At 46.8% G+C, this 27,526-nt stretch overlaps 1 protein-coding gene across 3 annotated transcripts in view; it reads left to right on the top strand.

Annotated features, from left to right (window-relative positions):
- The window catches only part of LOC135828160 (mucin-2-like), a 33,404-nt gene extending 12,095 nt beyond the window's left edge, over positions 1-21,309 (top strand). The window contains exons 7-15 of one of the 3 annotated variants that reach the window (XM_065340609.1): positions 1,323-1,364; positions 2,692-2,846; positions 6,333-6,409; positions 9,472-9,518; positions 11,363-11,410; positions 12,731-12,791; positions 16,656-16,744; positions 17,520-17,665; positions 20,621-21,309. In XM_065340609.1, the coding sequence (XP_065196681.1) occupies positions 1,323-1,364; positions 2,692-2,846; positions 6,333-6,409; positions 9,472-9,518; positions 11,363-11,410; positions 12,731-12,791; positions 16,656-16,744; positions 17,520-17,645 (645 nt within the window). In that variant the 3' untranslated portion in view covers positions 17,646-17,665; positions 20,621-21,309. Of the gene's footprint in view, positions 1-1,322; positions 1,365-2,691; positions 2,847-6,332; positions 6,410-9,471; positions 9,519-11,362; positions 11,411-12,730; positions 14,263-16,655; positions 16,745-17,519; positions 17,666-20,620 lie in introns of those variants that run through there. The other 2 variants (XM_065340607.1, XM_065340608.1) reach the window with 2 other exon arrangements.
- Positions 21,310-27,526: the final 6,217 nt, after the last annotated feature.

The following is a 27,526-nucleotide window of genomic DNA, read 5'->3' as shown; positions in this document are numbered from 1 at the left end:
CTAGGGCGAGCTTCTATTAATGGAACTCTTAGTCTGATTGAGCAGCACCGCAGTTTCCTCCGCAAGCCAAGGACAAGTCAAAGCCAAACCCTCGGTGAGACATACGAGCTCGTACATGTACCCCCCCCCCCCCCCAGCCCTGGGACAGATAACATCACTCGCCCGCACATCTCAAAGAGCAGACGGGCTTATTTCTGGAAATGTAGAGATGCTTCATCCCATGGTTAGCTGAAAGAAACTCTTCCGAAAAGCCACCTACGGATAAAAAAATATCCATGCAAGGTGACTGTTTGATGATGTCTTATACGGCGCCAATTTTCATCATGCAAACACTCGGAGTGAAGTCTTGTTGAAATAGATAAACTTGAATCTGCGTTGTATGTACTATGTTGTGATTGTCTTTAAGGATTTGCAAACGCCACTGCAGCCACTCGCACAGTACTCAAGGACCGGCGCAAGCAGTTTTTGATTGATCCGACCATACCCTAGTCTTTCATACAGTTTATGTGTATGATATGGAGGGTATACCCATGACTTTCATACAGTTTGTGTATGATATGGCGGGTATACACATGACTTTCATACAGTTTGTGTATGATATGGAGGGTATACACATGACTTTCATAGAGTCTGTGTATGATATGGAGGGTAGTCACATGACTTTCATACAGTTTGTGTATGATATGGAGGGTAGTCACATGACTTTCATACAGTTTGTGTATGATATGGAGGGTAGTCACATGACTTTCATACAGTTTGTGTATGATATGGAGGGTAGTCACATGACTTTCATACAGTTTGTGTATGATATGGAGGGTAGTCACATGACCTCCTCAGCAGTAAACACATGTTGGTGGGCAAAACGCTGGTCCAGCCATGGCCTGACCAAAACGTTGGTCCAGCCATGGCCTGACCAAAACGTTGGTCCAACCATGGCCTGACCAAAACGTTGGTCCAGCCATGGCCTGACCAAAACGTTGGTCCAGCCATGGCCTGACCAAAACGTTGGTCCAGCCATGGCCTGACCAAAACGTTGGTCCAGCCATGGCCTGACCAAAACGTTGGTCCAACCATGGCCTGACCAAAACGTTGGTCCAGCCATGGCCTGACCAAACCGCTGGTCCAGCCATGGCCACGACCAACCGGACCGGTTCCGCCGGGCCGGTATTCTCCTCAATCTAAACACTCACACGTGTCCTCCCCTGCTGTAACACTGAAATCAAGTTCATCTAGTTTTCGGGCATGGCCCATCATCATCGTCGTCCTAGTCAAACATGTAAACACTTGTTTTCTTTTCTTTACGCCCTCGGGCCTGCACGCAGAGACCGATGCGCAGAGGACCGAATCTCAGCCTTTTCCGGGTGGTAGGTCATCAAAGTTAATCTCCTCGCCGGATGAAAATGGATTTTGGCTCGTCACATGATAAAGACGGGTGCATTTACAAGCCACTCGACACAGGCCACTGGCGACAAAGCGTTGTGTTCTCTTCCCCAATAGATAGGCATGTCCGGACCTGCAACCGCGCTGCGGGCACACGGCAAGAAAAATAGTTAGGGCCACAGCAAGACAGGAGAACTGAACAAATCGGCCATGTTAGTATGTTACACATGTACAGGAGATCCAAAAGGATAGCACTGGGAGTTCACGCAGTACAGCCAAGTGGCAGACTTGACCTGGATTGAGCATTCTTGACGGAAAAAATCCCATTGCGCACGAATTGGGTTGGTCCACTTTTCAAAATACCGACTAAGACCAGGCCAGACCAGACCGGGTGCAACGACCCTGATGTCTGTTGTACATGATTTAACACAGTCCATACTTCCAGTTGTTGTCGTTGTGTTAAGGGTGATGGACAACGGAACAGTATGCACGACTGACCACTCAGCATGCAGCACACATCGGGTTGCCGGAGATAAAATCACCACCCACACATCATTTCAAGCAGGGGTGTATTTTAGTGTGGTATGGTCAGCCATCTGAAGTACAAGTTCCTCGTGTGGGGAGGCGTGGCTGAGCCGAAATTCTTGGAAATTTAGAGTCTAGATCTGTGTATTATAGATTCACGGTATACCTGGGGCAAAAAGTGGTACGGTCAATACCGTAGTGCCCGTACCATCTCCGACGCCCCTGGTTTGTATCTCGGTTGTCGGAACGCTGTAAATTTCCACAACCCTGCTTAGTTCCAGTAGCTTTTCCAGAAACTCACTCTCCTTTGGTAAGTTATGTAGGACTGGCCAAACCAAATGTGTCTGGATGATTACGTGGAAAATTAAGTCTTTTCTGGTTTGTTCTCTCTGTTCTAGATGCTGCTGCTGCCTCTGTTGCTGCTGCTGTTGCTGCTGTTGCTGCTGCTGTTGCTGCTGCTACTGCTGCTGCTGCCTCTGTTGCTGCTGCTGTTGCTGCTGCCTCTGTTGCTGCTTCTGCTGCTGCTGCTGCCTCTGTTGCGACTATTGCTGCCTGTGTTGCGGCTGTTTCTGCTCCTATTGCTGCTGCTGCTGCTGCTGCTGCTGCTGCTTCTGCTGCTTCTGCTTCTGTTGTTGCTGCTGCTGCTGCTTCTGCTGCTTCTGCTTCTGTTGTTGCTGCTTCTGCTGCTTCTGCTTCTGCTGCTTTTGTTTCTGCTGTTGCCGATGATGCTGATGGTGGTGCCACTGACACTGGGCCGGGTGTTGCTTGTGTTCCCGGCCTCTCCAGGGTGGTGGGGCCATCACACAGGGTGGTGGGGCCACCACATCCCAGAGCAGTGGCAGTACAGCTGGCGAGGCTGTCTTCAACAATCCAGCTACTGTAGCCACTGATGCTGCTCCTGGAACGCACGCCAAGCGCACTGCCAGACCGGGGACAGTCAAGTAAGCATATTTCTTCAGGAGCGGCGGTTCACGCATAGCCATGCACAAACTGAGCTTGACGGGGTTGATGTCGAGCCGGTCAAGCCTTCACCCTACTCCCCCCTCCCCCCCCGTCCCCGGCCCGCACGCGTGCATGCAACGGTCTAGGTTGTATTACTTCTTGCAATTATGTAGAAGTCTTTTAAGAAACTTCTTCCACTTTCATCTGTCCAGGAAGCAGTTTGGGTGGCAGGCGCGTACGCAGGGGGGGTTTCCCGTTGCCCGGAAACCCCCCAAATGTTCCAAACGAGCAACGTTTTTGGGCATATTTTGGTAGGGCGCACGATCGATCTGGCAAGAATGCAAAACTTCAACAGATCGTAACTCAGTCAAATCTGGCTCAAATCCAACTATCCAAATATCCAGGTCGAATAGAAAACTCTCAGCGGTCGGTTGGAACAATTTGCGGCGCGCTGCGAGCAATTAATAGCTCTTGAGATAAATCGTTCGTAACTTGAGCCGTGATCTCGCAATTTCAAAAGCGCGCAGTGCGACTCGAGTATCGAGAATTTGAGACTTTCGTCACGCTGATTTGCTCAAATTTGCAGGGGCTTCACTTGTGATATTTTCAAGAGCACGCAGCAAACAAATCGAAACTCTGCGATCAAGAGAAACGAAATCGCTGGAGCAGGACGCGTTTGGGCCTTTGGCCCAGTTTGGGGCATTTTTTCGCACCGTCGCTGCACTCTGTAAAGAGCACTTAGGGTTCCCTGTAACAAGACGGCAACGTCTGTAGGGCCTTCCCTATCAAAATGATAAATTCTACTACTACTACTACTACTACTACTACTACTACTACTACTACTACTACTACTACTACTACTACTACTACTACTACTACTACTACTACTACTACTACTCTACCGCTATAGCATATAGCGCTGGATACGCTGGATATGTACATGGCTGTACCATGTCTACTGTGTCCTGGCTATCATGTTCGACCTCATTCTCTCCCTGGTACCTTTCCACTTCCAGGAAGCCTAAGATAATGAAGATTGAGTGAGTAGAACTGAAGTTATGATCCAAAGAACACGAAAAAATGCATAATTTTGAAAATTTCCTAGGGCTCTTTAGAAAGGGTTAAACGAGTCATTGTTTTTAGTGATTCGGTTGGAAACCCCCCTAGATGTGACCCTGCGTACGCGCCTGGGTGGAGACACCGGTCCCCACATCACTGCAAACATGAACCATTAGAGAGGTTAAGATGCACATTATTCCCATGGCGCTAGCCAGGATTCACACAGCTTTAATTTCGTGTTTGTTTGTTTGTTTGTTTGTGCCATCGGCATGCCTGGCGCTATCCCGTACCTGTCCCATGTGCCGTCGGCATATGCCAGGCGCTATCCCGTACCTGTCCCGTGTGCCGTCGGCATATGCCTGGCGCTATACCGTACCTGTCCCGTACCGTACCATCAAAGACAGCTGGCCACAATATTCAAATAGGGCTTTCAAATGCAAGATCATAACGTGAAGAAACTTGGAGGAATGAGTATGCATGAGAAGTTTATCGGGGGATGCATGCAGGGCGATAGTGCGGGTTCGAATCCCAGATTATGTCTTGAAAAAAAAGGAGAAATGAAAAAATTATAACATCCTTATGCTTTTTTTTGCCTAGGTCATAAAGGTGGTAGACGGTGTCGTATTTCCTTCGAATGCAAAGAGAAAATTTGATGTAGCCAATCAATGGAAAAAACCCATTTCGATCAGTTCTAATAACATGCATGATAAGTTAAGCAAAAAAGCATAGCGTAGAGCCCTGAGCTTCCAAGCTCTCTCGTTTCCGACGTGATGTGCAATTTCACGTCAAATTTGGCGTAAAACTCCGAATTTCGACGTGGCCTGCAGGTCACTCGCGTTGTTTTTCGACGCACGAGCCAAATAACGCGATCTGAACTTTCGCGTCACGTCAGAAATAACGTGCATCTTAACCTCTCTATTACCATCATTTCGTTTACAGAGTGATGGCCAAGTTCAGATTTGCAGTGCCTGTGGGAATGGGCGTGTCTGCACAAATTTCTTTCTCATAATCTTGTGCCAGTTTTACGTATGGACAGGTGTTAATTAGTCAGTAGTCTTGGTGCTAAGTTTCCAGTTGCATCAAGTCCAATGGAGTTTGAGGTTAAAACAGAACACATCACATGGAAACGTGTTATGAAGCGACTATCCATTACTGTGACAAGATAATAACTCGTGTCCATGTGATTTCTTCTATTTTAATTTTATTTATTGGCTCAGTATCCGAGTTTAGTTTGACGTTATAAAAAATTGATATTGAACTGTGTGTCTGTGCTTCGGAAAGGAGTGAATTTTGGCAAATTGCCAGCAAAGTGCGTAATGTATAACGTGCAAGGCGTTTCAAACGAGTGAGAAAGAGGGCCAGTTTGAATTCGTCGTAACTCAAAGTTCCACGCTACTGCAATCGTCTGATGATGAAGTCGTCCGATGATTGCAGTAGCAAGGAACTCTGAGTTTTGACGAGTCCAAACTGAACCTCTTTCTCGCTTGCTTGTGCTTCACTTCATTGGGACCTCTCGGCAATGGCGGGTCAGTTTTGTTGAAGTTCCCAGCAGCTCGATCCCAGTCAATGTGTCCCAGTCCATTGGCCACTTCATGAGCACCTACCAATGTCAGAAATGTGCAGCAAGCAAGAAATTGGCGAGACGGGATAGAGCACTGTATGAAGTCGCAGGTCAAACACGAACAATACAACACCGCGCCAGAAATATACACTTTTCACTCACATAGCAACCGGTTTGTACATGGGGTAGTGTTCTACCAGAGAACGTACGTACTCACGATGGCAGGTTAGGAGAGTTGAGCAGTGAACGAGAAGCAGTACACGGAAAGAAAATGATGAGTGAATAATAATTGTTTACACTCTTTCGCTATGCTCAGCCGTGATAATACAACTCTACACAGTAAGGCTGCATCCAAATTTTCATTCACTTGAAAGTCGAAATTCCGTTCCTCACTCCTCAGCGGTCTTGGAGTACCTTCCCAGGGTCATTTCGGTATAAAATGGACATTTCCGCACCACGACAGCTTTCCCATACCGCCTGTGCTCTCACCAGTCAAATTGGAAAATCCAAATGTTAACGGAAGTTTACCCATATGTCTAAGCCCGCTCGTAGAGAATTCAGTTGTGAATGCGAAATGCTGCTGTCTGATGATCGCTGAAATATGCCAAACTTGAAGTGACAGCTACACAGCATTTTACCTCCGTCGTGTGTACATGTATGCCCATACTTAAACACATGGATATTAATTCTATTTTAATTCTCAGAGCATTTCACCCACAGTTTTGAAACATTTAGGCACATGGTAACAGACTATAATCAGCCTCTCTCGCATCCTTACTGCCTTGTTGCTCAATAGCAGCTTTAGCCATGGCTTCTGCTCTGTTCATCACTATTCATGGGTTTTGCTCTGTTCATCACTTTTCAGGCCGCCCAAGATGTCGTATTCTCGCCACGATCCTGTGCAGACGGTTAGGACGACTGCGTGGCCCGATCCCTTGGAAGGTAAGCAAAACGCACTCACTACAAACCTGCGGTTGACACGGAAATCCAAATGCTCAGTTTCAACTTCAATTTATGCCAGGCAACTGCTCAGTGTGAAACTTGAGTAATAATTTATCTGTTCCTGAAAACTTTCTTTCAAAGCCAAAGGCTGTCTTATGGCATCTATTTCGTTCAGAGGATTGTGGGACGCCGCATGTATGTATTCCCTGTGCATGCATTTGCATGAGTCTTGGATTAGATGGGTGAGGGAGGGCATAGGCAGACATGGATGTGGACGGGGGAATGTGTTTGTGTCGTTCCGTAAAGCTTCTCTCCTTTAAGACGCCGTAGGCTGCCCGTATCTCGGAATCTTCCGTTAGGCCCTCTTTAGACTAGGTCCAAAACAGCCTATAAGTCACATTTACATAGAAGTTTCCAAGACAACAACAAGAACCTGGCGGGAAGCCTGAAAAGCTGCCCAATCCTTTCGGGCAGAGTGCGAACCCTTGTACAAGGCAACTTTCCTGCATTTATCGTACTTTCACCAGGCAGTCATACAAATGTACAAACTTTGTACGACTGCATGCAGAGCGCGTTCATACATCCCAGGCCCCTTGCGCAATTGTGCATGGTCAAAGGTTGCCTGTATATTGCATGTAAAATGTGTAGTCTGAATGCAGCAGGCGTGGAAAAATGTTGCCTTTTAGGTTTTATGTGATTTTGTACTGAATGTTCTATGTACGTAGTCTGTAGGGGGCCTAACTCACAAGCATACATACAGCCATTATGAAAAGGACTTCGTGCTTTTTAGGCAGGCTCGCTTGTCCCAGATTGATACCATTAACAGGCGTACATCGCAAGATTCTATGCTTGGAATCCTTCAAGCGGTGCTGTAGTTCAGTTGGCCATCACGAAAAGGAAAGAGTTGAGTCCATGCCTGTGCCTGCAGTACGTATACCTGGTCTGGGATTTCGATACCGGCAAGAGTACATAACCCCAAGAGTGTGCAACTGCCTGCACGACCTCTATGCAGTGCTGCGACGGCAGAACTTCACATCACGTGACATGGTTCAAAAGGTTACACTGGAAAACAGTGCAAAGTGATCACAAGAGAGTTGTACCCAAAGCTGGGTTTCGTACAACCCTGTATCAATCATGCACAGAGTGCAAATAATGTGTACGGGTTCATCACGTGATGTGAAGTTCTGCCGTCGCAGACCCCATAGCTGGAGTTGCACACTCTTGGGGGTTATGTACTCTTGATACCGGTCATAGCAGTTAGCATTGTTCTGTTTGGCGTGCATGAGCAGTGCTAGAATGCTGATACCCTTGCTAGCTTTAGCTGCTCTTGCCCCACCTCCACTGCTTCGCCTGCCACCGCCATGTGTATTCCTGTGCTTTTGTTGCTGGTGCTTGCACCATCATGGTTTGTTTTTACTGTAAAACTAAATATTTCGGTGGAGTATTATTTCCGGTAACTTTAGTACAGGTGATTTATACCTATAGTCTGTTTCAAAAAGATTTACAATCAGGTTTGGGTCTTGAAAAGTATGAAGATAAGGGAAATTTGGACAACAAAGTACATAGAATGGCTTGTTAGGACACGGCAAATTGTTCTGTGAAGGTTTCGGAACAATTGGATCAGCCGTTAAGGAGTTAGAATTTCGGCCAGGTTTCCGGCCTTTTCCCATGGTTTACAATTTGCCCAGGAAGCCAGTATCGATTTTTTATCAAAACCCACGATTTATCCTTTCCTTTTTGGCCTTGTGGTTATGAATGCTGTCTGCTGACAATGAAGTTGTGAGTTCAAATCCCAACCTATCTTCAAGTCAAACTTTTTTTCTTCATTGTTTTGGTGATCAAGCTGGTACAAGACAAAGAAGATGGCTGCACCAAACGACTTGTTGTTGTTTTTGGAGCTCGCGCTTCCTGCCGAACTGACTGACACTTGACTGGCTCACGCCATGTGAACACACCCACAACACTGCAATGGTATGAGTGAATATGGAAGTCATCGCGCTGTAGCTTTTTGAGATTTATTCTAGTATTTCAAGATCGCCAATTTATTTGAATTTAGCAGTCAACGCCGTCTTCTATCAGCGTTCACAAGCGTCTGCTTTTCTCAAAATGTCGTCGAAGTCCCACGGATAGCTTTGCCAAGTCATGGCCTTGGGAATGAGCCGTGTCGATGTCGTTTTCGTCACACGGTGAGTAAATTGCATCGCAGCTCAAAGAAGCTATTTTGGTCACAAAACGAATTGGGACCCATGCCGCTCGTCAACATTTACAACACTTTCGTTTCGACATGTCCTCTCTAGCTCTGACTCCATTATCGATACGAGGAAGAACTCGTTTGTTGTAAACCAGACGACAGACGTACATGACTGTATCAACGTGAGTGAGTTGTCATTTTCCTGCTTTCGCGCGGAATATTTCTTCGAGTTCACAGTGAGTTTTTCCAGGCAGCGCTCGAGTGCTCGTACGGTAAGACGCCAAACTCCGCGGGCGATCGCCAGGATTGCAAATCTTTTTGAAACGGACTGTAAAATGAAATGCACCGAAAATATACGTACATGCATGCCGACTGCAGTATGGAAAACTGGTTTACCAAATTTTCGCGCTACCGAACCGTTGATATTGGGTAATACCGAAAATATTACACTACCAATAATTCCTGGATTTAGAGTATCTATTGTCCATTCACAAAAAAAGATGGACTTCTGGCCGTAAATGGGTCAAATTTGAGTTTTTTCAGAATTTTGCCTACAAACCCCTATGGAATCCTCTTCCAATTATGTTTCTGAAGTGTGTGGACCTCGTGTGGGATTCTGGTCAGTGATGTAAAGAGTGAAGGTTTCTGGATGATGCTGTTGTGACCACTTCATTTAGTTCATTACCATGCCTGGCTCAAGAAACACTTTGTTAAGCCAGCGGGCGTTCTTTGTTGTGTATTTAAATTCGCGATTCAAACGGGCAAGCATGCCCAATTACAGGAATGCGAATGCCAGAGAGAGAGAGACAGACAGAGAGAGAGACAGAGAGAGATAAGGAAGAATGCTCGTTGTTTGTTATTTCTGCTGCAGAGGTGGGAGGAGAAAATTCTGCAGATCGCCCGACTGCTGCTAGACCGGTAAGTCTGCACATGGCATGGGTTGCTCTTCCCTTGCCAAGTGACACAGAATTTTGTAGCAATGGATTCGTTCATTATGAAAACCCAAGCTGTAAAACCAGTCATGCCGACTTTTTGTGTTCGAAAGCCGTTCCCTTGGGCAGGTGCATTGTGGGAGTGGTGCAAGCAACATACTGCAGCACCGTTCAGTGAGGCCCGAATCAAGCGAGTGAATGCCACCGCGGGCACTACGCAGTCCTAGACCTGCGAACACTGCGATGTGAACTAGTGCAGAGCGCAAACTTGATTTGCGAGATTGGAAGTCATTGAGCAGCACCGTACTACAGTACATCAGAAAAAAGATGATATCCTTGCTTTTGGGCATACCATATTTTCCCCATTAAACGTACACGTCTCCAATACTAGTACGTCTCCAATTGTAGTACATGTTGAGCGTTGATCAAAAATATAAAAGACACGTCTCTAATAATAGTACATGCCGGAATGATGTGATGGGCATTACTGGGGTACAGGTACCTTACTTCGTTTTTCTTACCCGTTCATCATCTTTGTGTCTTTGTACACTGATCCTTACCATGGTGGGATGGATTTACAACCTTACAGTATCATTATCACTAGTTGTTTACCACCCAACCCAGACAATCAATCTTTCCAGAAACAACAAAAGTACACGTCTCCAATACTAGTACAGTCTCCTATAGTAGTACAGGTCTGACCACCTTTGAAAAAATAAAAGGACTGTACATTTATTGGGGAAAATACGGTAAATGGGTCAAGTTTTGAGCTTTTTCACAATTTTTTCTGCACTTCCCCATGGAATGCTCTTCCCTTTTTGTTTCTCATTTCTCCGTAAAGCAAGCCATAACAAGAATAAGATTTCGGCCAGGTTTTGTCTTATAAGCACTGAATTGGGAAAAAGCCATGAAAATCCATTCCGTTTCACTCTACTTGTATCACTGCATTGTGCGGTTCAAAGCCCAGTTGACGTACCTTTTTGGACCCTTTTTCAAACCTCAAATTTCATGGCACTGAACTGTCACGAATCACGAGAATTGCCAGATACGGGAGCACACCGGAGCCAGCACTCATCTTTTTTATGAATGGACTGTAGTACTGTGTACAGTCAACTTCGTTAATAACAACTGCGGATATAACGACCATTCGCGAATAACGACAGACTTTCCATGCCCAGAGCGAAGTCCCATCCCACTGTAATACACATAATGAGACTTCGCGTATAACGACACTTCGCGAATAAGGACACTTTTTTGATGCCCCGCCAAATGTCGTTATAAGCGAAGTTAACTGTAATCGTGTTCATAAGTCTGGTTCATGTGATCCGTTCGTGATCACCTTTGACTAATAGGCAAGCTATTGATATGTGGAGTATACAAAGCTCGGACCAAATTTAGTGAATTGTCAACCGTAGTTAAAAATACAGGACGAAATGCTACGAGTGATGACTAACTGTCCACCAGCGTAACCAGATCCTATACAGTCAGCAAGTGCGACAAAGTGGCACAAAACTGACAAGGAGTACTGAGACATTCAATGACCTCACACCTAGCTCACTGACTTTATTATGATCTCGTAACATGTTGTCCTTTCTTTTTATCCATGAATGCATTGGCTCAGCATCCGAGTTCAAATTGTCAACAGTGAATTTGATTGTGGAAGCACCACGTAAACTCCCCCCCCCCCCCCCCGATGGCATGCTATGCAGGAGAGTTTATGTGGAACTTCCGTATTCCGTATCTCTTGTTGTCTCTGTATTGCACATTCACAATGCTTAGCTTGGTTGCCATGACTGCACTCTTGGTCTCTCTGTGTCTGCGTGTTCATAGAAAACGCAAGGATATGAACGCCGCTTGGCTCCGGGACAACGGGGAACGGTGAGCAGTTTCAAAAAGGGTATTCATTTTTGGAACATGTCCCTCTGTTACTAATTTTAGGGTCATTTCATTCCTACATCAGCCAACAAGAGTTGGGACATTTTCCCCCAGTTGCATATCAATCTACTGATAGAAGCACAACTAATCTACAACCAGTGGACACCGATTTGTTTCAACAGCAACGTTTTTCTCCAGAATTCATCAGTGACTACTTCTGGTAGATGATGGAGAGAATGAAAGAAGAAGCTCATGGTAGCAGAGAATACAACTGCTTAAGGTGTGAAAGTAGTCTATGCAGAGTGGGTACCATCTATATGGTATAAAGAACAGCATGTGGCCGGGCGAAAACCCACCAACACACACACCAACACACACACCAACCCACGCACACACACACACACACACACACACACACACACACACACACACACACACACACACACACACACACACACACACACACACACACACACACACACACATACACATACACCCACACGCGCGTGCGCGCACACACACCAACACACACACACACACACACACACACACACACACACACCAACACGCACCAACACATGCACCAACACATACACACACACACCAATATAATTATGCCCACTAACACTAACACACACACTAACACACACACACACCAACACACACACACCAACACACACACACACACACACACACACGCCAAGACACACACCAACGCACACATCACCACCAACACCACCAACACACACACACACACACACACACACACACACACACACACACACGCGCGCCAACACACACACACCACCACCACCAACACCATTGCACGCACGCACGCACACACGCACACACACACACTTGCATAGCTTCACACACTATGAAGAGGAGCAACGTGTCACTTGAAGCAACAAGATGAATTCTGGAGAAAAAAACGTTTCTCTCGAAACGAATCAGTATCGGTGTCCGTTGGTTGTAGATTTGTTGTGTTTCTATCAATATTGCTGTCTTGTCTCCGACTACAGTGCGTTTCAAAAATATAGGCGCATGATTTCAAAAAACCGGTAGGCCAGCATCTATGCCACATAAAATCTGTGATCACTTTGTGCACAAAAATTTCGAAATTGGGTGCTTGTTATCTGATCGCTTAAAAATCTATGTGAGAGTAATTGCAGGCAGGACCTGAGCAATATTCCGGAAAAAATTCTCAAGAAGCTCCAGGCAAATTTTAAATATTTCAAAAATACCATGCGTCTATGTTTTTGAAATGGACTGTAGAATTTTATCACATGTTCCCTCTGTTCCTCTCTGCTGCTTGTCCCACAGGGCAGGGATGATGCCGAGGGTGAAGGTGCCCAAGCAGCAACTGCTCCCAGCAGAGAAAGTGGTACGTACAGAGTGCGCGAGTTTTGGCAGAGTCGAAACCGACCGTCGACAATTCTCGAGACGGCACGAGAGGGTACAGAAGAGGACCCGTTTTCACATGCATTCTCAAAGGCGAACGAGAGTGGTGCGAAGGGAGCTGCTGCCACCGGACAGACTCGTGGACGCAGCGAACCCTTGCATGGCCACAGACACGCACCACAGGCACTGTCCGAGAAAGACAAGAAGGCTAAGGAAACAAAGGAAACGGGCGCCACTAAATACGTTCCCAGCTCTACGTACGTGCCGTCTAGACCTGATGCAAGGGCACAGCAGGGCGGACAAGCGGGAAGACTGCTACCCCCAAAGTCTCCAAGGATCATTCAGGCAGTAAAAGACTATGAAGCCGCACTTAATGCCAGGTATGCATCATTGGCTCCGAGAACCACGGGACTGGGCAGAGAGGCACAGGCAAAAGAAAGAATGCCGCCCGTGGCTACGTCTGAAATGCCGATGAAAACTGCCGGTGGAGCGCGCCTAGGCACGCCAATGCCCCAGGCGAAGACGAAAAATGTCCAGGGGATTAAGTTCTCTTTCCAGGACATGGGGAAGCAGAAGGGTGATGTCTCCATACGTCACGTCAGATCCGAAGGAGATCTGAAAGTGGCCGCCAGGCAGGCCACCCAGTCAATGACCAAATCGCATGAAAGCATTGTGGAAGTCCCGGCTGCTACCAGTATTAATGAGCGCTGGCGTGCTTTAATGCACAAGATTACAAAGGATAATCCAAATCCAGTTTGGAAAAATTGGAAACCGGAGGATATCCTTAGGGGCTACCAAGAACAGCCCAATGCCCGTGAGAGCGCTGCCGAGGGTCTGGATCAGCCTCCCACGACTAAACCTCATGATCCCAACTACTCGGCCGCCGGGCGCTACAGGGGGCCGCCTGATCAGGCGCCATCCGGCTCAATGGGCCGGTCGCAGCCCCCGGGTACATTGCGCGGCCCTTCCGAGTCGCAGCAGCAAACACCCCGGAGACCTCCCCTGACCGGCGCACGCACCAGGTCGCGCTCCCCGGAGTACGCGGCGCGGGGACTGGCTAGAGACAGGCGGTCAGAAGCTGCATCTCTATCCGTCCTAGCAAACCGTGGGCCGCCACGTGAACCAGCCCCAGCCCTAGCCCTGGACCGTCCACCAATGAGGCTTGGCCCGAGGTCCACGTTGTCGCAGAACTACGGACCGCCCACGGAACCTCTCGGTCTTAACCCGTCGCACAGGGCACCAATGGCAAGCTTACACGAGTCATCCATTGTTCAGTCTACTGGACAATCGCTTGCGCGCACGGGTGCTAGCCGTGAAGGAACCACTGGCAGTACAGCAGCAGCAGCAGCACGCCGTTCCAAGCCATCCTCGACAGTTGTGGAGACGAACAGGGGGATTACAATGGACGATGAAGAGGAGGATGTGTTTGGTCGCAAGAAACATCCCAGTGACAGGTTTGTGGGTGTTGTTGTTTGCAGCTCGATGCGATGTTTTGTGTTGCCAATGACAGGCTTTGATATGCAACGAAAGCGTCGCTGGATTGAGCCACGTTTTGTTGAATATTGTAGCAGCCTCCGCTATCGTGTTCCGTAGTTGTTGGGTGCTGGCGTCCACTTTAGTCTGCAGATGTTCTGCTTGTAACATTGCGGTGATGTAGTGAAAACCATGGGTGAGCTTTACGGTGAGGGACCGCCAGGCCCCCCCCCCCCCCCCCCCCCGCCTAGTATCTGGAGATGTTTTGATTGTAAGATTGTGGTGGTGTTCTGAAAACCTTGGGTGAGCATTACGCTACAGGAGTATTAGATTTTGCACAAACTCTTCCAGGGTTGCAGCCAAAGTGACGTACTGCACTGCTGTGCTCTCCTTTCAGGTTTGGGGTGCCGCTTTGAGAAGCAACGGCATCACCGTTGAATGCACGGATCAACTTATCCACACACTGACCCACACACTTACCCACATACTTACCCACACACTTACCCACACACTTATCCACACACTTATCCACACACTTACCCACACACTTACACACACACTTACCCACACACTTACCCACACACTTACCCACGCACTTACCCACACACTTACCCACACACTTACACACACACTTACCCACACACTTACCCACGCACTTACCCACGCACTTACCCACACACTTACCCACACACTTATCCACACACTTATCCACACACTTATCCACCCACACACTTACATGTATCCACACACTTATCCACACACTTACCCACGCACTTACCCACACACTTATCCACACACTTACCCACACACTTACACACACACTTACCCACACACTTACCCACACACTTATCCACACACTTATCCACACACTTATCCACACACTTACCCACACACTTATCCACACACTTATCCACACACTTATCCACACACTTATCCACACACTTATCCACACACTTATCCACACACTTATCCACACACTTACCCACACACTTACCCACACACTTATCCACACACTTATCCACACACTTATCCACACACTTATCCACACACTTATCCACACACTTACCCACACACTTACCCACACATACACATTACTTATGGAAGATGCACTGCACACTTACACACATACACATTACTTGTGGAAGATGCAATGCACACTTACACACATACACATTACTTATGGAAGATGCACTGCACACTTACACACATACACATTCCTTATGGAAGATGCACTGCACACTTACACACATACACATTACTTATGGAAGATGCACAGCACACTTACACACATACACATTACTTATGGAAGATGCACTGCACACTTACACACATACACATTACTTGTGGAAGATGCAATGCACACTTACACACATACACATTACTTATGGAAGATGCACTGCACACTTACACACATACACATTCCTTATGGAAGATGCACTGCACACTTACACACATACACATTACTTATGGAACACACACTGCATTGAAGGCTACTTCAGAAGTAGTAGCCCACTAAGCCGGCGCGGTGCGTTGCTACAGCTAGGGTAACCATGGTAACACACCTACACCTGCATACTGTGAGGTGGTGCCAATTTGTACTACTATCAGGGGAATCATGCACGGTACGGCCATTAGCACCAGTAGCACCAGTAGCACCAGTAGCACCAGTAGCACCAGTAGCACCATGGTCGTACCACTGTTCATTGAGGTTACATTGATGGCCCACCCAGTCCATCCAAGAAGCCAATAAAAGAGCGTACAACGTGCCCGTCGGTCGAAAAATCCAATATTTTTTCCCCGGGGATCTCTCCCCCCCCCCCCCACGCACACACGTGCCACTCCCCACTGTCCTGTGACGCGCCTGGCCAATGCACAAACATTCCCCTAACACCCTTCCTCGGGTGTTCAGTGGGGAAGGTACGAATTGAAATGAGGTGCTGGAGGAGTGACCACTGTCTGTCGGAGCAGCAGCAGCAAGCATCATTCAAGTCGATGTACGAGAATCACGGATGTAGGAATTACGAGACGATAACTTGTGAAAATCAAGTAACATTGCAGAGATAAGCTACTAATTGCAAGAAAACAAACTGTTTAAGAAGGCGACGTGGAGACAATAATCTGAATAATGCAGTGAATAAAACTCTATGTGCACTCATATGGTTGTGATATGAGTGCACATAGAGTTTTTATTCATTGCATTATTAAAACAAAATGAACTCGCAAAAATCCTCCGGAAGCCATTGTCTGTTGTTCTGAGCAAATGAGCTACTTGCATTACTGGAATCGACCGGCTTCTTTTGCTGTCGTTAGGCTGTTGTTTTTGTCGTCGTTGTCGTCGACGTCACTCTTGTTGTATTATGTTGTTCTGCTGCAGTGAATGAAGGCCAGTCAGCGGACATGCAGGAACATCAGGACTCACAGGACATGCAGGATGGACCACCAGATGCAGTCATTGCGGATATGGTGAGCATGCTAACGCTGTATTGATGCATAATGACTATTAATTTTCCTTCAAGTCTGAATTGTATCTAGGAGCATTGCAGTTACGATAGGTCATTGGGTTGCTGGATCCTCACAACTGTAACATGTGAAAAATATATTCTGACGAGGAAGTTTATCTAGGCCCTAAGGGTAGCGCTGTGTATGTCTGTGTGTGTGTGTGTGTGTGTGTGTGTGTGTGTGTGTGTGTGTGTGTGTGTGTGTGTGTGTGTGTACATGTGTGTGTGTGTGTGTGTACGTGGGTGTGTGTGTGTGTGTGTGTACGTGGGTGTGTGTACATGTGTGTGTGTGTGTGTGTGTGTGTGTGTGTGTGTGTGTGTGTGCATGTGGTGTGTGTGTGTGTGTGTCCCATATGGTGCAATGATATGTGCAGCAAATTCCAATCGAGACTTTGCGGGTTCGATTCCTTGCGGCTATTGTCCGAAACACGTCTTTCTTGTCTTGCGTAGGCTCCTGACTTTTCTTTCATTCTCCGGGGTGGTTACCAACAACCAATGCTTGTGGTGTGACGTGTGTGTAGGTAAAAAAGACCCTCCCCTCCCCCGAAAAAGGAGGGATTCACTGGCCTGAAAAGCCACTTCATAGCAGTGTGATGTAGACCAGGCTGAATAGTGGCCGTCAATTCTTCAGCCTTGCAAGCGATTGAATTGAGCAATCTGAAGAAAGAGAAATACATGTGCGGCTGTACGTGTTGGTCACATCCATTGATGCTTGTGTTCCATTCTTTCATTGTGCTCAGCCTGATACTGATAGACCATCGATAATTAGTTCCATAACAACAAGTTCCAGCGCCTGGCTGAGACCTCCGCCCTCTGCATACTCGGCTGATGTAGAGAGTGGCAGGGACGACGGGGGAATATGCTGACAATATACACTTTGTTAAGGGTAAGAACTTATACACACACACACGCACACACACACACGCACACGCACACGCACACGCACACGCACACGCACACACACACACACACACACACACACACACACACACACACACACACACACACACAAATAATACCTTTCTTCTTTGCCCCTTTCGTCTCCCTTTACACAATACGTACTGAAAGAAAAAAGATATCTTCTTCTTCAAAGCATCAGTCGGGGAAGTGAACTGCTTGAAAAGGGAGAAAATCTTCTTCTTTCAGTGATTGGTGTAGGCCAAAGAACGTTTTCTCCCTTTACACAATACGTACTGAAAGAAAAAAGATATCTTCTTCTTCAAAGCATCAGTCGGGGAAGTGAACTGCTTGAAAAGGGAGAAAATCTTCTTCTTTCAGTGATTGGTGTAGGCCAAAGAACGTTTGAAGAGTGTCGTGAAGATGTGTGGATATAGTGGAAGGATACAGTCGAGTCTTCGCATTTTGAGAAATTTACTTAATCTGCCATGAACGTTATCTATGTGAGAGCCGCCCCATTACACACTCGACTGTGAGACTTTAACAGGCCGTAACTCGGTCAAAACTAGCTCAACATTCAACGATGCAAATATCTAGGTCGAAGAGAAAACTTTCAGTGTGCCGTAGACCCCATCCGCGAAGCGCTGCAATCCACGATTCCTCTGAGATAAATCACTCGTAAGTTCAGTCGCGATCGCGGCAACTGGAAAAGCATGGAGTGCACGCAAAAGTTTGGGAATTTTCGAGACTTTTCCTCACGTTGAGTTACTCAAATTTGCGTGGGTTTCATTGGTAGTATTGCCAAAAGTACATAGTGAAAAATCGAAACTCTGCGATCGAGAAAAATGAATGGCTGGAGCAGGACGAAATTGCATGGATTTCAAGCAGCTGTCGCTATTTCGCTGCTCTCCAGCGCTGGACATATGGTGCCCTGGTCATCATGTGAGATCTCAGTCTCTTTCGTGGAGACCTTTCCAGAAAGCTCAAAATTGTGAAGATTGAGTGAGTGGAACTGAAGTTAAGTTCGAAAGAAAATGAAAATACCCAGAATTTTGAAATTCCCAATCGGCTCTCAAAGGGTAAACTTTATAACCGCAATCAATAGGACAAGTTTAATTGACATGAAAACTTTTTTCGATAAGGGCGGCATTACGAAAATGGAACCGTGCCTTCAGTGTGTGGTTCAGAATAATTTGCGCAGATAGAGTATTTGTGGCTGTGTGTATGCCAATTTCAAGTATTTAAAGGTATGGCGAGGAGACAACAATCCAATAACCGCAAACAATAAGACAAGCTGAATCGACATTAAAAACAATTTGCCTGCAACTTTGTAACCGGCATTCAATTAACTGAGCGCAAGTGAAACGTCGCTCTTGAACACAAGAAAAAGAGCACGTAGCAAGGTCAGCAAAGCGAGGTTGTGGACTGGGTCTCATTCCCCCAAAAAAATTTAAAAGGTGGGGATTGGTTATGATATGTTTGGCAAGCCATCCTCTTTTTCGTTATTAGGTGCCCTGATGCGGCTAATGGGGTTTCTTGGCACTTGTGCCAGTGGTTGTGAGACTTATGCCCTCACCCCCACCCCCTCCCCACAGGGTGCTGCAGTTGCGCTGGATTTTTGGAGTGTTAGTGGCTGGACCGAGTTCTCTCGAGAACAGAGACGGTGACTGACTTTACTTTTCTCATCTTCTTTGTTTCCTGTTGGAAACATGGATGCAGCGAAGGGGATTATTTGGTTTTTGACCACTTGGTGGTGAGTCTGATCTACTCACACCCCACTTGTAATTCTGATTTACTCACACCCCACTTGTCAGTCTGATCTACTCACTCCCCACTTGTCAGTCTGATCTACTCACTCCCCACTTGTTAGTCTGATCTACTCACTCCCCGCTTGTCAGTCTGATCTACTCACTCCCCACTTGTCAGTCTGATCTACTCACTCCCCACTTGTCAGTCTGATCTACTCACTCTCCACTTGTTAGTCTGATCTACTCACTCCCCACTTGTTAGTCTGATCTACTCACTCCCCACTTGTCAGTCTGATCTACTCACTCCCCACTTGTCAGTCTGATCTACTCACTCCCCACTTGTTAGTCTGATCTACTCACTCCCCACTTGTCAGTCTGATCTACTCACTCTCCACTTGTTAGTCTGATCTACTCACTCTCCACTTGTCAGTCTGATCTACTCACTCCCCACTTGTCAGTCTGATCTACTCACTCCCCACTTGTCAGTCTGATCTACTCACTCCCCACTTGTTAGTCTGATCTACTCACTCCCCACTTGTCAGTCTGATCTACTCATGCCTCACTGCTTTAGAAGCTGCTCTGCACCTTAACAAGGCGTAGGCACTGTAAAAGCCATTATTCTGACGAGGCGCAGATATAACGATTTCCTAAAATCGATTGGTTTACGTGTACCGAAGGTAACGATTCTCACGTATTCTCAACGCTCAATAGGACGGTATAATATGTATCCATTTCTGTTTTAACGATTTCTATTTCAACGACAGATTTCTACTCGTTAACTCGTTAGAATTAGCACTTCATTATAATTATAATATGGCTTTTAGAGTATAATTATAATTATTTATTTGAGGGCTGACCGAAAAGCAATTCGGGCTATGGTGGATCCGGAGAGGGTGGTGGTGGTGTTCCTACAGCTGCGAAGAGCTCGGTCTAACTTACTACTGTAAGATCAGATATTTTAACGTCAATTAAAATTAACGATCTCCGGATTATTTGTGGGTTAGCGAGGTGAAATTCTAACGAATTCTGTCTCGAAACCGACAAATGGTTGTACATGCACATATCGTTTTGCATAATAACGATTTCAAAATAACGATTCTTTCAGTTTCAATTCTCGTTGGAATTAAATGTTCGTTAACATCACTGGTCTAACTGTGTATAACGCTAACCGTGAAAACTGTTTCTTCCCTGTCCAGGTGCTGGTTCTGACACAGTTGGCGGATAGTCAACATTCTAGCTTGTGCAGCCATTGAGCAATGCCAGGAATGGTTACACACACAACACGTCTTGACCGATGGATTCCGATATGTTTTCGCACTGCCAGCGGTTGTTGTAAGGAATTGTATCTTTGGCAAGGTCCGTACGAGCGCAGTGTCATGAATCGACATAATAATATGCTCTGTGAAAGTAAAGAAATGATTAGGTCATGATGATGTCATCGGGCATTCTTGTTTGAGCCCTGAATGCACCTTGTCTCGTGAGCAACAGTGTCTTTTCACTTTGCCTAATGATGCCGTTGGATTTAAAATCTTTGTCGTTTACCGGGAATATGTCTGAAACCAAGGCTTGTTCTGATGTTCAACGGAATGAGATGTCCAATGACTTTCAATATATCCATCGACACCGTGCGTGACTGTCCATATTAAAATAATTATTTACTATTTTGGCCTGTATGGTTTAACCAATCAGTGTTCCTTCCTTACCATATTTTGTCCACTTGTTTTTTTGAAAATACAAGTACTTGTCAATCATATCCATATATAGTAATTATTACGTTGAGCTCAGGCCAACAAAATGTATAGTGTTTTGAAAACTATTGCTACAGTATCCAAGAATTGCTGGGGCAATGCAAGCGACTTTTGTCCAAGCACATGCGATATAGCGACCATGCAGACTACAATTGTGGGCGAGTGTCTGAGGTCTGAGGGCGGGCGTGCATGCTTGCAAGCGGGCGGTTGGGTGTTATGGTGAATGGAACCCACGATAGGGTCATAGAACGGAGGATATCTCAGGAGGTACTATGGCTGTGTTCTTGGTGAGACTTTCCAGACCAGACAGTCCTGTTGAAGATCACCAGCACTATAATTCTGTAGTATGCGTACGCTGCACTAATGTGACAGGGCATCCTAGTTGACAATGGATTTCTTGCCACCTCCGTCTTCATCCCGGACCACACAGCCTGGCTGCACTGCCGTAGCATAGTTTTCGTGGATCTAAAGTCAGCGTCGTCATGACTCCCGGCTGGCCATGCTGTAGCACTTGTCATTCAAGCTGATTAACTAGAGGGGAGGTTAATTAAGCCTAAAATCAAATTTTCACCAGTTGTAGTGTTCGGGGTGCTGAGTCGAATGGTCTTGGTCCGAGGAAGCTGAGACGCTCCCCTCCTCCTTTATTCCCAATCGAACTCGCGCACTTCCACCGAAACTGGGTGACTGCGCCCTACTAGATGGGAATTTGTATGCAAAATGTCACTAAAAGCACCATTTCGTTCTTATAAAAGCACGGATGACCCCGATTGGCTCATATGTTTTATTTATATTTATTTATTATTATTATTTTTGCGGGATTCCCCAAAGGCCGAAGCCTAAATCAGGGGGGTCTCCGAGAATAAATATACGTGTACAATACGTGTACAATAGGGTGCAATTTTTAAAAGGAAGAAAATATTAAGATAAAAAAGATTAATGTGAAGAGGTTAATTTAAAAGACGTCTGAGTAGAAGGAAGCGAAAAGGGTGCTGGTAAAGAAGGGGGTGATCAGGAAGTGAAAAAACCTCGAGGATGGAATCTATACCTGTGGAAATGGGACTTAATACCGGCTAAATACACCACGGGTTTCAGATATCCTAATCTCGGCAGGCAGGGAGTTCCACGTGGTGATCATGGATTGTAGTAGAGTGGAGCGGAAACAGGGACCAGTGTGAGTGAGAAGGAGGTAAAAGTGAGGACGTCGTGCACTCTTGGATAGAGCTACGCTGAAATCATTGAGGGGTTCTGCAACGGATTTGAGGGTTTCTGGGCATTGGCGAGTGAAATGGTAAAACAGTGTGAGGCAATGTATGTGTCGCCGCCACGCAAGACTTTCCCATTCAGCACCTTCAAACACGTTCGACGTGCCATGAGGAATGGGCACTTTCCGACGATGTAAATACTGCCTGGCCACGCGTGCTTGCAATCGTTCCAAAGTGTCAATATTCCCTGCGGTCAGTTTGTTGTTCCACAGAGGTGTAGCATACTCGATGGAGGGACGGACGTATCCTTTGTAGAGGCGGGAAATGAGAGCAGGGGTCAGCTTGGGTGACATGAAGGATAGCAGATCAACGCGACGACGAAATTTGGAGGTGACGCTATTGATGTAGGTCTGGAAGGACAGGCGGGGACCCAGGTGATTCCTAGATGACAGTGGGTAGTCGAGGGACAAAGGTCTGCAGCATCCACACGCAGTGCTGGGGCAGGAGTCTGGGCCGGGTCAAGTTTGCCGAATACAACACGCACGGATTTAGCGGCATTATGCCTGCCACCAAATGTACCAGCCCAGTCCATCACCATGTTCACTGCTGACTGGAACTGTTGACGTGCTGCTGCTGGCGGTCGGGATAACCCCAGAGCGGTGTCATCAGCATAGAGGTATGTGTCCGTCCTGTTGCCATCAGGGATTGATGTCGGGAGGGTATTAATGTACAGGAGAAATAGGATGGGGCCAAGGTGGGATCCTTGAGGAACTCCCGCCGAGATAGGGGCGAGGGGGGGGGGGGGGAGGTCTTTGCCAACGTTGACCTGTAACTGGCGAGCGTCAAGGTAACCTGCAAACCAAGTAGTAGCGGTTGGGTTGCACAGTGGTTGTAGAAGGGCAAGAAGGGTAGAATGCGCGATCAAATGCCTTGGCAAAATCCAGGAAGACCACATCATACTCCTGGCTGCTGTCCATGCTCTTGGCGGCGCTAGCCGTTAGATGTATCAGTTGGTCAACTGTGCTCCGACCGTGTACAAATCCGAACTGATCCGAAACCATTACATCTTCATTCCTAAGGAACCTGCTATGCCGGCGTGCGACAATTGGTTCATTGATTGGTTCAGCCGTGGAACCTCTCTGCTTATATATTGGTACAACTTGCGCCGTTTTCCACGATGGTGGCAGGCGGCTTTGTGGTATACTTAAATTAAAGACTTTGCAGAGGGAGTGGGCAATGACACCAGCAGTCTCCTTCAGAATGCAGTTCGGGATGTCGCCACCGGCAGCTTTATGGACAGGCAATCTCTTGAGAGTATCAAAGACGTCGTAGGCAGAGATAACTGAGATATCGAAGGGGGATGTTGGTGTAGGAGGGGGGGGGGGGGGTACGAAATAGTTAGTTGCTGGGTGTGGGTGTTGGAGTATTGGTTGGAGAACACGTCAGCCAGCAAGTGCGCCTTGGAGGCATCTGTGGTTACAACCATGTTGTAGTCTTTTGGACGCTGAGTCGACTGGCTTTGGTCCGAAAAGGCTGCGATGTAGCGTTCGGCCCTTATTCCCAATCGAACATTGCTGAACAAGCGGTCACGCGCTCATGCGTACACCAGTCACCTGGTCACCGTGCCTGCAGGCCCAGTGGCAGTGCAGGCTACAACTTACAGCAGGTTTGAGCGAGTTTCTGTCACTCGAGTTGAACCTTGGTGTGAAATTTGTCGCCTGCTGGCGCGATGACCAGGTGACTGGTGTACGCAGGAGCACGTGGCAGCTTGTTCAACCATGTTCGATTGGGAATAAGGGCCGAACGCTGCATTGCAGCCTTTTCGGACCAAAACCAATCGACTTAGTGTCCTAAAGACTACAACATATGGGCCAATCGCGGTCATCCGTGCTTTTATAGGAACGAAATGTCGCTTTTAGTGACATTTTGCATACAAATCCTCGTCTAGTAGGGCACAGTCACCCAGTTTCGGTGGAAGTGCGCGAGTTCGATTGGGAGTAAAGGAGGAAGGGAGCGTCTCAGCTTCCTCGGACCAAGACAATTCGACTCAGCACCCCGAAGACTACAACTGGTGAAAATTTGATTTTAGGCTTAGGGTAGCAGCCTGGTCCTAAATTTCATATGGCATTACCGTAACTTTGGTGTCTCTCAATGGATTTGAGTGAAATTTGCACCACAAACTCCTGCCAATATGCTGGCCCTCTGGACATGATTAAAAGTTCTTGCGCCTCACTGATAGGCTTTACAGGCCGGGAAACTCTAAATTCTGGCATAGTGCCACGGTGTGCGAGCCACCCACGAGCCAAACAAATACATTTACAATTTTTTTCACATTTTCTAGCCAATTCTGTCCGTGCGCGGGATCCAAACCTAAAAAACGTTCAGAAGCAGCCATGGGTGGTGGGATAGGGCCCTTCGTCGTGGCCCTGGAATCAGTCACAATGGCAGGAGTAGGCGTTCTCTCACAGACACCCACAGACCCAAGTCAATTTTTCTAGGTTCAGGGCGTGCTACGACTGTACGAGGTCGTACCTTTGATACCAGGGAGTCGTAAAATACCGGGAGGCGACACGAGATGCACAACCGCGTCGGATGATTGACTCAGCTCGGGCACGAGTGCTGAGGGAAAATATAGAATCCCCGTGAGGTCAAAGCGGCGCAGGTCATGCACAAAGGACGCGTTCGCTGTTTGGTCCCAAAAATCAAAAAAATAATCCTGCTCCCAAGGAATCGTCCGAGTGTCAGCAGTTGATTTGGTGATTCTAAGTTAGTTTGTGCCTTGACGGGGTAAAGGATGATGGAGCTTGACAGAGATGCCTGCCAAAGTGATGAGTCCACCGTGGAAGATGTAGATGACGCCACGTATCCACTTGGTGACCTGAGTTGTGGAGATGTTCAGCTGTGGACTACTGGTGAGATTCTCTCGTCTGCATTTTTTGGTCTCGTCTTGTCCTTGTGAACACGAATGTATAATCTGTAGCATACTAAGCGCTCCAAACTCACCCGAAAAATGGGAGTCTGCCCACTGTGCATTGTTTGTTCACTATGACATGTGACAGTGTTGAACCTGTGACAGGATATTATTTTATTCATGTCCTGAAAATTACGTGTTTACCTAGTACATGTATGTAAATTGTTGACATTATATGTAAACCTCCGCCCTCAACCCTTGCTTTGCCTATGTGCAGATCCATGTAAGAGTGGCAGTGCCACCATGGTGTACAGGCCTATGGAAGGTGAAATAATCCATGGAATTTGCGAACTGCTGACAATGAGACAGGCGAGTGTTACTGAGGCGATGGAGTCATTCCTGCATGTTATCAGGACACAGTTACACAAGGCATCAGGTTTTGGAAATCTGCTATTCCAGGAAGTGTGCCAGCTGAAGGCATGCAATGGTGCTGGCGTTTCGCAAGCATGGCAACAAGTGCTCTCCAGCATCTCAACAGCTTTTCCCAAAGTGAAGCTCTGTATAAGACACAATATGACACAGCTAAAAACAACTGAAGCAGTGACATGTGAATGTTGCACGAGCATGCGTGTGTGTGTGTGTATATGTGTGCGGCTGTGCCAAAGCCTAGAGTGTTCATTTGCGGCTGTGGCAGGGACTTCAGCGTCGGCCCAATGATCTAACTCGCCACAGGAAATACTGCAACTCCTGATGCTATCATTGCACGGAGCAATGGGCATCCAAAGGTCCAAAGGTGCATGTGTGTTGTGCATTGGTGGTCGATTCACATGGCTTTGCCAGTTGTGTGGATTACACAGTTATCTGGTGCAAGTCTTGATCTGTCTCATTCAGATCTTGTTCGCTATCGTTGCTATAAGAGAAAATCTGTGGGTGCACATCTAGTGCATTTGCAGACTTGCGTTCTTCTCTTGCGACGGGCTTATGCATGGTATGTGTGTGCGTGCGTGTGTGCGTATGCTTCTGTGATAAGCGGATCAAGCAGTATACAGGGTATTCACGGGTATTCGCTTTGAGTGCATTTGCCGATAGTGTGACTTTCGTCGCAGAGAACTAAGTTTGCTCAGTCGGTCAGGCGACTCGGCCTTACGTTTCCTGAAGTCAATTGTGTTCAGAACACAGTTACTTCAAGTATGAACAACTATGAACAGTTAAGAAATGACAAATATTGTGTGTAGTTCATGGACCATAATGTGAAACACTTTGAATGCAGAAGAATGAGGATAGTGGCATCAAATGCTGCGTGGATTCTGTTTGATATGCTACTTTTTTCCCTTCCATGGAAAGGTGAGTGCATCATCGATCTTCATCTCGAAACTTCACACAAACCGAGAATGGAACTTGGACAACATGAAGGGGCCATGGGCATGGTGTGTTTAGTGGAGAACTATTCCGAAAACAGGGTGTCATTCGCACTTACTCAATTCAAATTTGAGTACATTTCGTGAATAACTTACCTTGACATTCCGTCGTCTCCAAAGCAGTGAGCTTCCCAAAAAAATTTAAAAGCCACGGCTCAACCTAAGGTAATGCGTGGTACGTATCAGAAACAACCAGCTTTCGCTCTGGAGATCCAGAATAGGCCTCGAAGCATAGCAAAAACAATTGAGAAAAAGAAGATGACGACGACGTTTCAATCACGCTTCAAATTTCGCGGGTCGAGTGCAGCAATCCTCGGATCGTGAAATGTGTGGCGTGTCGCCTCCCGGTATCATTTTTACGACTCCCTGTTTGATACAACATCCAGTGCTGGGACCTCCACAGCAAGCCATTTCCACAGCGCTTCAAACCGAATCCAGGATACCCTCACTACTGCCTAGTACTTGAAGTAGTAGTAGTACTAGTACTGAATCCTACCTGACTTCTTGACACGACTCAAACTAAGTATTAGTTACTTGCCAAAGTCACTAAATCAACGTCAACTACAATAATCAAGCCACACTATCTGCAACGTCACGAGGGTGCTGGCAAAACTCCAGCTGCACGGCGGCGGGCTTTGCCCGCCGCCGTGCAGTCCAATACGTGAATTTTTAACGTGATTTTTTGGACTTTTTTTTGGAGTTGGAGCAAAATTCTGCACACTTTCGCGTCTTTCCATGACACGACAAAATAGTAGTTGCGCACGGTCTGCTCACATTTACAGTGCTGCCAACAAATGACAGCGTGCAACAAAAAATCTTTCCT

The sequence above is a fragment of the Sycon ciliatum genome, chromosome 12 (genome assembly GCF_964019385.1).
Source record: "Sycon ciliatum chromosome 12, ocSycCili1.1, whole genome shotgun sequence".
Classification (NCBI taxonomy): Eukaryota; Metazoa; Porifera; class Calcarea; order Leucosolenida; family Sycettidae; genus Sycon; species Sycon ciliatum.
The sequence above is the reverse complement of the archived record's forward strand: the minus strand, read 5'-3'. Positions and strand labels throughout refer to the sequence as shown.